Genomic DNA, 13,248 nt, shown 5'->3' on the forward strand with positions numbered 1-13,248 from the left:
CCACAATGAACCTGTGCAGCGACCACATAACGGCGGACGCCGCTCCAATCCGTCTGTCGATCTCACGCTCCGATATTCCCTCACTTGTGATCAAGACTCCAAGATATCTAAACTCCTCCCCCTGAGGCAGGAGACTCCACCCACCCAGAGAGGACAAACTACTTTTCTCCGGTCAAGAACCACGGCCTCAGACTCGTCCCAGCAGCTTCACACTCATGTTTGTGAACTTCTAACGGTCTTCTCAGCGTTTGGGAGAGTTTTGATTTCACACGTGTTCCTTAAGCCTAACTGATAGAAATGGGGAAATTGGACAATCAGAGTTTGTATGGACGTCCTCCTTGTACCTCGTGCACACCTCAGTAAGGAGCCAATGCTCACACCTTACTGACGACTCGGTGTGATGTAAGGACATCGTCCGACAGCATCACCTGAATGTCAAAACTCAGTGCAACTTACATTAGCCTCATGAATACTTAGCAACACACTTACCACATGCATGACAATGGTACGTTCCATTTTCATGACATCCCAAGAGGTGGCTGTGTGGGCCTCAAGGGAACTGCAAGACAACCTAAAAACCTGTATGGGTCACTACAGCTTAAACTGCAGCTGCTTAAGCTAGTGGGAGGATGCTAAGATTAGCATTAGCTCAGAGTGCTGCTTTCTGCAGGCATGAATCCGATTCACTCCTGAAGAGAGGTTAGATTCCTCAACATGAAAGGCAGAGACGTCCTTTTGTCAGAAATATCAGACATTTCAACACTTCTGTGTGCGTTGTGTTTTTGGAGAGGCCTTCATCTTTTCTTCCTCTCTGCTGAGTTCAAAGACAGAATTCAGAAAAGCTAACTTCTGTCAAACGACAGCGGAGGAGAACGTAAATCCTCCCGGAAAGATCCGGAACACCAACTGTGAGAATTTTTATGAGGAACCCACAATCACAAACAGCCCAGAGAAAAATTAACAAAACAACATAAAGGAGCGATATGTCTTCATCCAACGCTGACACTTCAATGCTTCAACCAGAAAATGGGTCCTGACACGACTGAGGAACCGCAGAGATGATCACTCATTTCTGCACCATCTGCTGCTACGTCTTCATACACAAAGACTTCCATCATAAAGATCAACATCAACAAAAGGACGTTTCCCAAAATCTCAAACTATGCAGTATTTAAGTTTTGATCCAGATAAACAAACATATGTGAGGCCTAACGGGACATATTTATTACAACTGTCCCACAAGTTGTATCTGTTAGTAAAAACGCCGTGTTATTATTCATAGCCTTCAGCATGATCTAAATGATCCATTGCTCATTTAAAATGATGGATCGCTGACGTACATCTTTCCTCCCTCTTTCGCCGCCATCAGATCCATCCATCAGGCGACAATTCTTCCTCCTGACAGGAGAAAACTGTGATCTTTCATGGTGATCAAAACTCTCACCAACCGTTACCTCTCTTTGTCCCCATAAATGACCGGCGATACGTCCGTAAATCACCGTTAAAGAGCCATAACTTCTGCCGCTACCTTTGGAAGGACCTCTGAACTCATCTGCTCTGATGCATTTGCATGCACCTTGTGTCTTCAGAGGACCAAAAAAGGGTTTTGGATGGGGAATAAAAGTGTGAGCATTATTCAAATAAAGACAGCGGCTGAGCCCAGGGAACACGGAGAACGGAGACAAAGAAAACAAGTGGTTGCTCGAAAAGAGGAGAAAACAAGGATGAATACTATAATTACGTCCCGACAGAGTCCTGCAAACATCCATCACAGCCTATCGACTGTCTTCTGGGCTCCATTTGATCTCCCATGGCTGAGGCCTTTTGTGCTTCCTCAGAAATGAGGGATTATCATCCAGATGTTCTCACTGTGGATCATTTGACTAAACTGCTGCCTCTTTTCTAACCACTTCACCTGCTTGTTAGTGCTGTTCTGTTCCATTCATGGTAATCGTATTAAATGGGTCTTTTATAAAAAAATATTCAGAATTGTTTAATCATTTCATTCTTTCGTGACATGGTTATTTTTATTAATTTAATTAACTGTTTAAGTAAATAGTTTATTTAGAAATTAAATGTGAAACACCAAACACTGTAAAAGATTTTTTTTTTGGGCCAATTTGGAGTTTAGCTCATATTTAAGCAAACCACTAAATATTTATACAAAACTGTCATGTATTAGGAATTTTTAGGCAATTTTACTCCAAATTTTTCAAAAATGTAGGTCAACTTTAACGCTCTTTCATAGTTCTTTAATGAAATTTCCAGTCTTTTAGCAACTTTAACATTTTGCAAATAGCTTTTGCATTTTCAGTAAATCACTTCAGCAATTAAAGTAAATCGCATCACCATTTCCAGCAAAAAGCTCCAGCATCTTCAGTGACTGGTTTCAGCAGAAAGTATTCACACTAGCATCATTGCAGGTAATGCAACTTTTCGAGTTTTCCTAAAAATACTGTTCTCTTCCCTCCAGCTTTGGGGTGACGCCACAGACGACGCCACAGACGACGCCTCAGACGACGCCTCAGACGACGCCACAGACGACGCCTCAGACGGTAGATGTGATTCTGAGACTGCTGTTGAAACGTTCAACAAGGCAATCGTCCTGATTGATTATCCTAACCTTTCATTCGGTGTGAGCTGGTTGAAATGCATCGTTCATCATCACGAGGACCTTCGTGTGCCAGCGTTGATTCATGCCGAATGTCACCACGTACCTTCAGCACGCTGACTCCCAGCTCCAGGCCCACCAGGATCGTCCGGTCCACCAACTCGGCTATTCTGGGGTTGGCCACCTTCAGGAAGTCCTGGACCAGGTCTGTGACGTCCACCTGCCAGTCCGGCCCCAGCATGGTGATGACCTGGTCCGTGCCCTCTGTGGACGTGGTGTGGAACTGGGTCAGCACCCTCACCAGGGACCGCTGGTACTGGAGGGTGCAGCCTCGGTTCAGCCTGCGATCATCGTCCTCATCGTCTCCATCGCTGTCACGGGTGCTCCTTAGAGAGAAGGAGAAGATCAAGAAACATCTCAGATATGGGGTTGATCTTCAGTATGTGCTGTTTAAACTTTGAATGTGTTCTTGCACTGCAACGAGAAAGGGAAGGGGGGCGGGGTTGCTCCGTGCCAATGGCCCCACCCAAAACTCAGAGGTGAATTTCTCCTGCTGCTCTGCAGAAGTTATATCTTAAAAAATGTCAGTTTAAAAGAAAAAAAAATGCTAAAAACAGCATAATCATAATTAAAAAAGCTTTGGAAAAAAATTGAAGATGAATCAAAAGATTAATTTATTAATTTATTGATTTACATGGCGCTTTAAAATTACCATAGTCAAACAAGGCGCCGTGTACTTAAAAGTAAAAAAATATTTACATATAAACACAGCTAATATGTACAAATATTTAAAGATAAAAATAGAGATAAAATACATAAAACAATAGAAACATTAGGTAAAAAAAGCTAAAGTAGTAAAAACGAAAAGATGATCGGGGTGAGACTTTAAAGCTGCTTTGCTTCCTAAGTGTGAAGCCTTCAGCAGAAGGAAGCTCTTTTCTACAGAGTTTAGGACGCTTTATCTTTAATTCAAGAACAGAGAGCGAGCACTTCCATCTTCCACCGTTTCAGGAAACTGTCCCAGCAGCTAAACAACTTCCTGCACAGCTTCACTCACAGACAGGTTTTACTCTCTGGCTCTAATTGAAATTCATCTGAACATGTTGCCTCTCCTCACCTCATCAATCCCTTCACCACATCCACACTCTGCTGTTCACTTAGCTGGGCCGGCTTTATGGCACAAATGAGCTTCATGTCATTCTCTGGAAATGACAGACGGTTTTGATCACAAACGGCTGTTAGGATGTAATCTGAGCGTAAAAACAAGAATAAAAGCTGCGAGAACGCCGGTTCTAAAGCAAATTTACCATTTCTCCAAAAATGTGTTCACAGACTTGACATTCCTGACGCAGGAGGAGCTACAGACTAAAGCAGTCATGGGAAACATCTGATACCTGAAGTGTTTTGGAACGTGACTTCATATGAGAAAGAAAACCATGGAATCTGGACAAAAACATCACGTTTTTCATTTAAAAACTGTGCTTTTTGTTCCTATTTCAGTGCCAAGTTCACCGATTGGTTAATGTCTTTCAGGGAAAACACACACTTAGAAAAATGCTGTGTTTGTTGTGCTGGAATGATTGGAATTATCACTGACTCGAAAAGCACACACGAACGTGTGAAAAACAACAAATCTTCCAACACAACATGAATGCAAAATAACTTTCTGCATCGAAATACACGTCAGTTTATTTGTGGTCCATCATGTAAGGAGAGACACCAGAATTACAGGTAAATATAAAACATTAATATGGATTATCAATATCATTTTTTCCCCAGGCCAGAGAAAATTTATTTTCTTTGAGATCTTCGACAACTCAAATTTTTAAAATACACCCTCTGTAACATCACACAGAAACTATTGATTTGTTTTAATTATTTGTGCAAAAATGTACTTCTCAAAAATCTGTTACAACTTCTGAATAGTTTTTTGGGTTAATTGTTATTTTATTTAAAATATTCAACAACTCCTCAGGCTGCTGAGAGTTTAACTGAGAATTAAAGAACATTTATTCGTCATTACTAAGAGAAGGTTGTTAGATCAATACTTCACACTATGAAATAATGAATTCCCTTCAGCATTTGGGTTTCAATCACTTCAAACAGTTATTTTAGAGATGCTTCATTTTAATATGTTGATGAATAAATCTTGTGGTTAGGAGGGAGGAGTTTTTCTGAGATATCAATACTCGTTGACGTGATGGAAGGGGATGCTAGTGTTCCCCTTCAGAGCCGTTCTTCTCAGACTCTGGTCCAACTGAAGGCAGCAGCAGATCCCAGCTGCTGGAAAACAATGTCACTTCAAATAAAAACCAATTTTCATCAGTCAGAACAGTCCCACTGTCTGCAGCACAAACATCCCCGAAGCTCCCAGAAGCCTCGTTCAGCGCCATGCGGCCATCGATCCGCTCCAGATTGATTTTTTTGGGAGAGCTGATAGAGGGAATACAGAGGAGCAAAAAAGGATTTGGGAGTCTCTGATTCTGTAAGTTTCTTCACCTAAGACGCTGAGTTTGGTCAGTAAAGTTCATCATAGAAACACTTCAACTGTGAGAGACAGAATCTAAAAATGAATCAAGAAAATCACTTTGTTTGATTTTCAATGCAATTAATTTTCTTAATAGAGAAGAAAATAAGAATTCATCTCTGAAGAACAAATAATTCTGTTTCTTATTTTTAAGACAGCTTTCTATATAGGTTATCTGTACTAAGCCACTTGACTACACCTTTAATCAATCAGACCGCAGCCTCTCCACCATTACCAAGGCCAAAGAGCTGTCATAGGACACCAGAAACAAGACAATAGACCTAAAACTAGTCTGGAATGAACCAATCTACAATAAGCAGCTTGGAGGTCATTTGTTGGGCAGTTATTAGAAAAATGGAAAAAAATAAAAGACTCCTGACAGTCTCCCTCCACCTGGAGATCCATGAAAGATCTCACCTAGTGGAACCAATGAGAACGGTGAGGAAACAGCCCAGAACTACACAGGAGAGCTGGTCAGTGACCTGAAGAGCGCTGGGACCACAGTAACATAGGTTACTATGGTAACATCCAACATAGTCATGGAGTCAAATCCTGCAGAGTTCCAAAGGTGTCCTGCTTAAGCCAGAACATGTCCAGGACTGTCTAAAGTTCTCCAGAAACCATCTAGATCAGGGACAGGTAACTCCAGGCCTCGAGGGCCGCAGTGTCTGCAGTGTCATGACTGATTACCTGGTTCAGGTGTGTCCAGCCAATTAGAACATGCCAGAGCAGAGGATGTTGGAAAACATTCAGGAATCTGGCCCTGAAGGCCTGGAGTTTCCAATCCCTGATCTAGATAATCCAGAACCAGACTGGGCAACACGTTCTCATTCCCTAGTCGTCACTTTTTGATGTTTGGTTAAGGACCCCTCCGTGTCAGAAATGGATGTTTTGGTGTCTCCAACTCCTCGTTTTTTTGACGTACTGGCTGTTCCAATTAAATCCATTAAATCAGGGGTCCACAACCTCCGGGCTGTGAACCAGAACCGGTCCAGTACCGCAATATGGAGCGCAGTGGTACCCTGACCCGGCACCAGACGTGGTACAGGATGCAGTGCCAAACGTATTATTGGAGCCAAACTGGTAATAGATGCAGCACAGGACACAAACCGGTACCAGGTTAGGGATGGAGTATGGTACTAGCTTAGGGTACCAGTACTGGACCGCGGACCAGTCTGTCTGGTACCGCGTCCCGAGGGTTGCGGACCCTGGGTTTAATGAACAGCTAACACGTCAAAAACGTCAAACGGCAATAAGTGACGACTTGGGATAGGAATGTATTGGACTATAAAAAGGTCATGTGATCAGATGAAACCAAAATAGAGCTCTTTGGAAAAACGCCCAAGAACACCAAACCCACTGTGAAGCATGGGGGTGGAAACATTATGGTTTGGGACTGTTTTTCTTCAAAGGGGACAGAACGACTAATCCGTATGAAGGAAAGGATGAATGGAGATTTTGGACAAAAGCCTCCTATCAGCGAGATGAAACATGGCTGAATCTTCTAGCATAACAATGAACCCAAACATATCACCATGGCAACCAAGGAGTTGTTATGTAAAAAGCATTTCAAGGTTCTAGTCATTCTGTGGACCTCAATCCAACAGAGAATCTGTGGAGGGATTTGAAGGGGCCAAAAAGATCACAGCTCTTGAGAAGATCTGCATGGGAGAATGGACCAAAATAGCAGCTACAGTGAAGGCAAACCAGCTGGAGACCTACAGGAAACCTTTGACCAGGTAACACTGCAAATGACTTTGTTATATAGCAAATACTGATTTTCTACACCATTACACCAATAAATGATCTAAAATCAAACAATGTGATTCTTTTCTTACATTCACAAGGACAAACTGGTTTTGCAAAAGAACAAAACCAATCCTCACCTGCAATATTTTAATTTTACAGAGTTGCTTTAGCTTCAATTTGAACACACCAGGAGGGCTTTTAAAGCTGTTAGGAAACTTGCTCATGACAAACATTCATTTATTTTAAAAGCATAACCTCCGTGTTATAGATGAACACCAGCTGATTTTTTTCTTGATATAACTGACGCACAAAACTCAAGAAAAAAAAAACTTTTTTAGTCATCAGTATCCTATGTGAGCTGCTTTTTAGCAGCTTTATTTAGGTTTTACAAAAAGACAATCTTCACATTTCTTATGGAAATTTAGACTACAAACAAGCCAAGAAAACTACAAAAGAACGAGGGTGGAAAGGGCGTAGAGGTCTCTTCAGGTTTACCCTAAACGATGAAAGAATGAAACTAATCAAAAGTGGCTTCGCTCAAGTTTCCCTCCCTTTGAATGAAACCCAATCCAAGAAAAACTTTTTCTCTGTGCTGGGAGCTCCCTGTGAGGCTGCAGCTGTGAGCCGTCGAGCTGCTGCTCTGCTAAAATAAGGCACATCAGTTAGCTTTTCAGGTAATACCAAATCTGCAAACTCAGTGACTCATAGAGACCCAGTAAGAAAATAGACTCAGTCTGTCCTTTTCAGGGAACTTGGCTCCGGTCACTTCAAGTTTGCCAACTGGACCTGAAAATACGGCAGATATTTTTGCTCCCCAGAAGAAAATTGTCCGTTCTCGTTAGGATCTGATAGGAGCGTACCAACTGAAGCTCCGCTGCACATTGGCTGCTTGCCTGATTACCCTTCCTTTCCTTTTTTTTCCAAGGATATTACAGAATAATGTGGGCAGAGAACAATTGCAATCTTCTGCTTCAGGAAGGGTTTCATTAGAACTTTCAGGCATAGAGAAAAGAAGAAGAGTGAAAATTAAGAGTCGACAGTGAAGAAGTTTCAGAGGAATCATCAATGGTTTCTTCTAAAAACAGATCATAGATCGATTGGGTCTTACTGGAATGTTTGTAAGCGGACTAAAGAAGCATTATCTCAAATGTCAGATCTTGCTTTATGACAGCTACATTTCAGAGCGTCATCTCAGACGTCACCGTGACTCTGTGGCTGTACCGGAGCAGGGTCGGGACAGAAGCAGCCGGCTGCCTCTCGTCGATGCTATTGTTGGTGCTGGCGTCAGTCCGAAGGGATTCTTTAGAAAATCCTCGGCCCATGATGCGTCTGCCCATCTGACGTCTGTGTAGAGCAAATACTGACCTTTTGGAAGACATATCTTTGGCAGACGCTTGGTTTGACTGACAAAACTACAAACAAGACTGATATCTTCAACGTTTAAATCACGTATAAACTTCTGAGTATAGTTGTCTGAGTTTATCAGAGTATTTCATTTGATCCTCTCATTTGGAACAGTCTAATAGTCGGAATAAAACTGTATGGGACGTGGATGTTTCTTCTTCGTACTCTAGCATGTTTTTATTGGTTTTTAGTATGATGTTTTCTGTAATTTTTTTTATTTTAAAGCTTTTTTTCTAAAGTATGGATTCAAGAATGGTTTTATGGGGAAAATATGCTCCATGGCTCCTCTTGTAAATTAAGTAAAACTAGAAAAGTTGCATTAAGTGCGATAATGCTAGTGTGAATGCTTTTTGCTGGAAGAATTATCTGAAAAGGCTAAAGCTTTTGCATATTGCTAAAGTTACTAAAGGACTTAAAGTTGCAGAAAGTGCACAAAGAATTTGAAGAATTTCTTGAAAATTTGAAAAAGTATTAGAAATGCGAAAAACCTCAGAAGATCCCAAATTTGCCAGAAAAGCTAGCATGTTGCTAAAATACCAACTTAACTCAGTATTGATCTAAAAAACATAAGTATGTGCTAAATATGCCAAAAAAGATAGCATGTTGCTTAAATATTAGCTCAACTCAGAATTGGACTAAAAATCATCAGTAGGTGCTAAATTAGCCAAAAAAGCTAACATATTGCTGAAATATTCACTTAACTCCATGGTAGCCCAAAAAACCCCATTAGATACCAAATTAGCCTGAAAAGCTAGCACGTTGCTAAAATACTAGCTTAACCCAGCTTGGCTCCAAAAACAGTAGCATATTCTAAATTAGCCAAAAAAGCTAACATGCTGCTAAAATATTAGCTTCACTTAAAATGCACCAATATTGGAAGAATTACATGAAAAAAAGAAAAAAAAATACACAAAATTTTTATAAAATTTCAAAAATAAATAAAAAATAAATTAATTAAAGTAAAATTATGAATGTCCTGAACTTTCTGAATGTGTTTGATTGTATAAATTACATAAATTCCAATTCTTTTTCAATGAGAATGAAAAACTGCACAAATTACGTAAAATCTTAAAAACCGTAAAATGTACGAATACCATAAGTACAAGCAGACATGTCCTTACGAGCTGAACTTTTTGACACCAAGATTTCAGAAATTGCTAAAAGTGTGACTAAGTTTTGAAGAATCACAAAACTTACAGAAGAATAAATAAGGAATAATAATAAATAGAAACAGGATCACTATAGTGTGAATGCTCACAAATAGAGCTGGTTATTGCCAATAATTCCCAGAATCGATTTGATTCTGTTTGTTTCTTAACTCTTTTGATCCTCTCAATTCAATTTGATTGTCTTCACACATTTATACACTTTTGTTTAGAAATAATTAATAATCTATACATGTTTTGAAGGTATTCATATTAATCTGATACAGTTCACATACTGTAAAATGTATTAGTGAAATAATAATGAGATCGTTAATATCAGTGTTACATGGATTCTCAAACAGAGAAGCTCCAACGATTGTTCTGCTTCTCCTGGAGGGCGTTTCAGTTTGGCCACTAGGTGGCAGTCGCACTTTAGCATTACACCTTATTACAGAAGAAGAAGAAAGTATAAAAAAAAATCCAAAAAAAAAATCGATGTTTTAGATCACAAATGGTTGTTTTAAAAACATGTCCTTAAAAGAGTTTGGAAAATTCAGTCAGCAATGTATATTAAGGTCGACCGAGCGTTAGCATTAGCCGTCCTATGGGAAATCCTATTATAAGTTAGCAACAAGCCAGTGAACTTTAGCATTATGCGTTAGATCGATCTTTACTTTAATGGATGGATTATTGATTTATTAAGCTTAGCTCAATTCAGATCGATTAATTGATTTTATCAACCTAGAAAGTAAAAATTTGCTCTTTTTTAACTGTAATATCCATGTGTTAAATCTGTCCATGATCTAAAAAGTAGAGACTTCCAGCCTGGGATGAGGAATGTGTCACTTCATTACACGATTGTACATGATTTTAGACTTTTTAAGCTCACTGATAGTAAAGGAAACGGTAAAAGTTTCCAGAAAACAAGACTTATTCCACATGTTTCTTTTTCCTTGAATTGTCCCATTTTTGACCAAAATTCTCTTTCTGGCTGTTGAATCATGAACTCCCACTTCCGTGTTTTCCAGCTTCTTTTATGACTAGAAGTATTCTGAGATATCCGTTCAGTGTCTCGTGACTTGAGGATTCTTCATTGGAGACATTTTTGTAAAACGTCCTAAAATGCCAAAAGCTATTCACTCGGAAGCAAAACGGGTTCAGGTGTTCACCTGTGAAACGAGCATGAAACCAGTTTAGCTGCAATAAGAGTGGAGACAGCTTCACCGTTCAGCATCTCCAGCCTCTTGGCTGCCAGCACTTCTGAAATGTTTGTTCCTGACAAACCTGCCTGCATCTGTATGCAAAACTCCTGGGTCCGCAGAAAACTGTCAGGCTCTCCTTTTATGTCCGTGCGGATGGGAAGTCCTGGAGGCGCCGGGAATCCTGGAGACGTCCTCGCACTGACGTGACAGAGGAATCCAAGTAGGATCAAAGTACAGACGTGACGGAGATGGGAGCTTCATGCGAGCAGGTGTCTGACGTGGAAACCACACCGAACGTACACTTTCACTTTTAAGATTTATGTTTAAGGTGGAAAAGTTTAGACAAGAAAATCTAAAAAAGGAGATATTTTTAATGTAAAATGTTGACAGGAACTCAAGGCCAAAAATGTTTTTGTTTTTTGTAGCGCAAAGCTGTGAAGAGGCAGATTTAGGACAAATTGAATCTACTACAAGTGGCAGCAGCTAAAATAAAAATGAAACCATCATCAGCAAAAAGACTGACCCTGAAAAAGCCAAGAGCAACTTTCTTCTTGTGTTTTAAAGATTTTGTTGTTGTTTTGGTTGTTAATTGTTGGGTAGGAGGATTTAACAGCTAAAGAAAAGGACAATTAAATTAAAAAAAAGTAAAAATATTTAAAAAGAAAACCTAAAATAAAGAAATAAAAACAAATTATCCTGGGGTAAACGCTAGTTTAACAGAAGTGTTTTCATTGACAGAACCCAAACTATCTGATTTTAAAAGGTAGCAAAAATGACAAAAAACTAGCTTTACTATTGTTTAGTCCATTTTGAAGTAATACGTTATTCCAGCATGATGGCAGTATAATTTGGGCTTCAAGTCTTTGAAATTCTAGTTTTTTTAAGGCACTACATGAAAAAGGTTAAATTTAGAAAGTTAAAAAGGAAATTGTAGCGTGTGTCATGTGATCGTGGACGCTCAAAAAGAAAGCCACATAAATCTTTGTGTTTTTCAACATAAAACAGTTGAAATTAACAGAGAAAAATCCGTTTTACGAACTTTTTTGCCCCCTCTGCATTTAACAGCTTCATGTTCTCATGTTAAATGTGCCAGGCGTGCATTTTTCTGCCTGGATGCATGGTGATTCATGCACGAGTACATCCCCTATTTAACGAGTGTAAGCTGTTTTTCAAAACCCAACATATGCAACTGCACCCATCATCAATCACAAAACGCAAACACAGGCAAGAATTAATCTGCTTCCATGGAATCAGGAGCCAGCGCTGCAGCTTCAGCTTCGGCTGCAACAACAGAATCCTCACTGCTGGACTGTTTGCTGCAGTTAAACTTAAAATGGTTTTATAGGTCAAAAACAAAGCAGTGCTAAAGTGTGACTACAGCCTCCTGTGAGAAGGCCATTCGCGTCGGCATCAGCGGTTTGTTGGTGGAGCGGCGCCGTCGTGATGTGGAGACCAATATTGGCTGTAAATCCCAATGACAGAGGAAAGCTTCACCTGCACTAAAATGCACTCCTCAAGGCTCGCCGCGTGTGAGGAAATCACAGCAACACCAGCGCCTCACGAGGATCTCTGATTACTGTTTCTATAATGTGACTTCCATAGAAAATAAGCTGCAGGGATTCCAGCTGGTGTGTGGGAAAAACAAGAAACTGGGACAGAAACATAAACAGATTTAGCATATATATACATATATATATGTATAGATAGAAGATAGAAACTATTTTATGTTTTGGTAACAAGGGGGAACGAACAAGTTTATGTATTTTTAGTAGCGGCAAAAGTACATTTTTGAATTTCTTTATCAACTGAGGTTTTTTGCTAGCCACTCCCACATTACTAATATCTTTCTTTCTTTCATATGTTATTTTGTTTTGTTCAGCTTGAGCCAAGGATTCATGATTTAAAAAAGTCACAATATTCTGATAGAAAATATGTAAGCAATAGAGGAACGCCACTTTTGAGAGCTCGCCACGTTAACGTTGTGAAAAAGATCTACAACTTTAAAATACTGAGTAGCTTTCCAATGACGCTCCAGGAGTTTGGAGGATCAAAATCTTAAGGAGGACTTTCAATTTGAAGGAGATACTAAACATTTACTGTATATATGAACTGGACTGAAAGACCCTCCCCCCCTGGCATTCCAAACAGGAAGTACCTACTGGCTGCAGAAATCCAAAATCCCATAGACTTCCACAGAGAAATAAACTGCTATAACTCAGTCATTCTAACCATTTATCCTCTTTTTTTTTTTTTCATGACACTTATTCTTTATCCCAAGTCAATCAAGTTACTAACTGACCAATCAGATGCCTCTGTAAAAGCATGTGGTGCCTGCTGACCCCTCCTCAAACGTTCGATTGACAGCTTCTCCCGACCCCCTTTTCACAGATGTGGACTTCAAATAACCTCACTCATGATTGATGACAGCAGCTGCCCTAGAAACTTCGACTCAGTATGACTCGGACCAATCACTGTCGACTGGCTCCAAATGGCGGTGCCCATATCGTGGAAAAATGGCGACTGAAGTGGATTCATTTCTCTGGAGCTGGAGGTAAGGCGTTTTCTATGGGTGATGTCGCCCCCCGTACGTCTCTTCTTACAGTCTACAAG

General features: G+C 40.0%; 1 protein-coding gene across 3 annotated transcripts in view; it reads right to left on the reverse strand.

The window, feature by feature from the left end:
• The window catches only part of tmem132e (transmembrane protein 132E), a 509,296-nt gene that overhangs the window by 28,690 nt on the left and 467,358 nt on the right, over positions 1–13,248 (reverse strand). For all 3 annotated transcript variants that reach the window (XM_024263983.2, XM_024263988.2, XM_024263973.2), the window contains exon 7: positions 2,718–2,997. In XM_024263983.2, coding sequence (XP_024119751.1) covers positions 2,718–2,997 — 280 coding nt within the window. The remainder of the gene's footprint in view (positions 1–2,717; positions 2,998–13,248) is intronic.

Source organism: Oryzias melastigma, linkage group LG14, assembly GCF_002922805.2.
Source record: "Oryzias melastigma strain HK-1 linkage group LG14, ASM292280v2, whole genome shotgun sequence".
NCBI classification, from domain to species: Eukaryota; Metazoa; Chordata; class Actinopteri; order Beloniformes; family Adrianichthyidae; genus Oryzias; species Oryzias melastigma.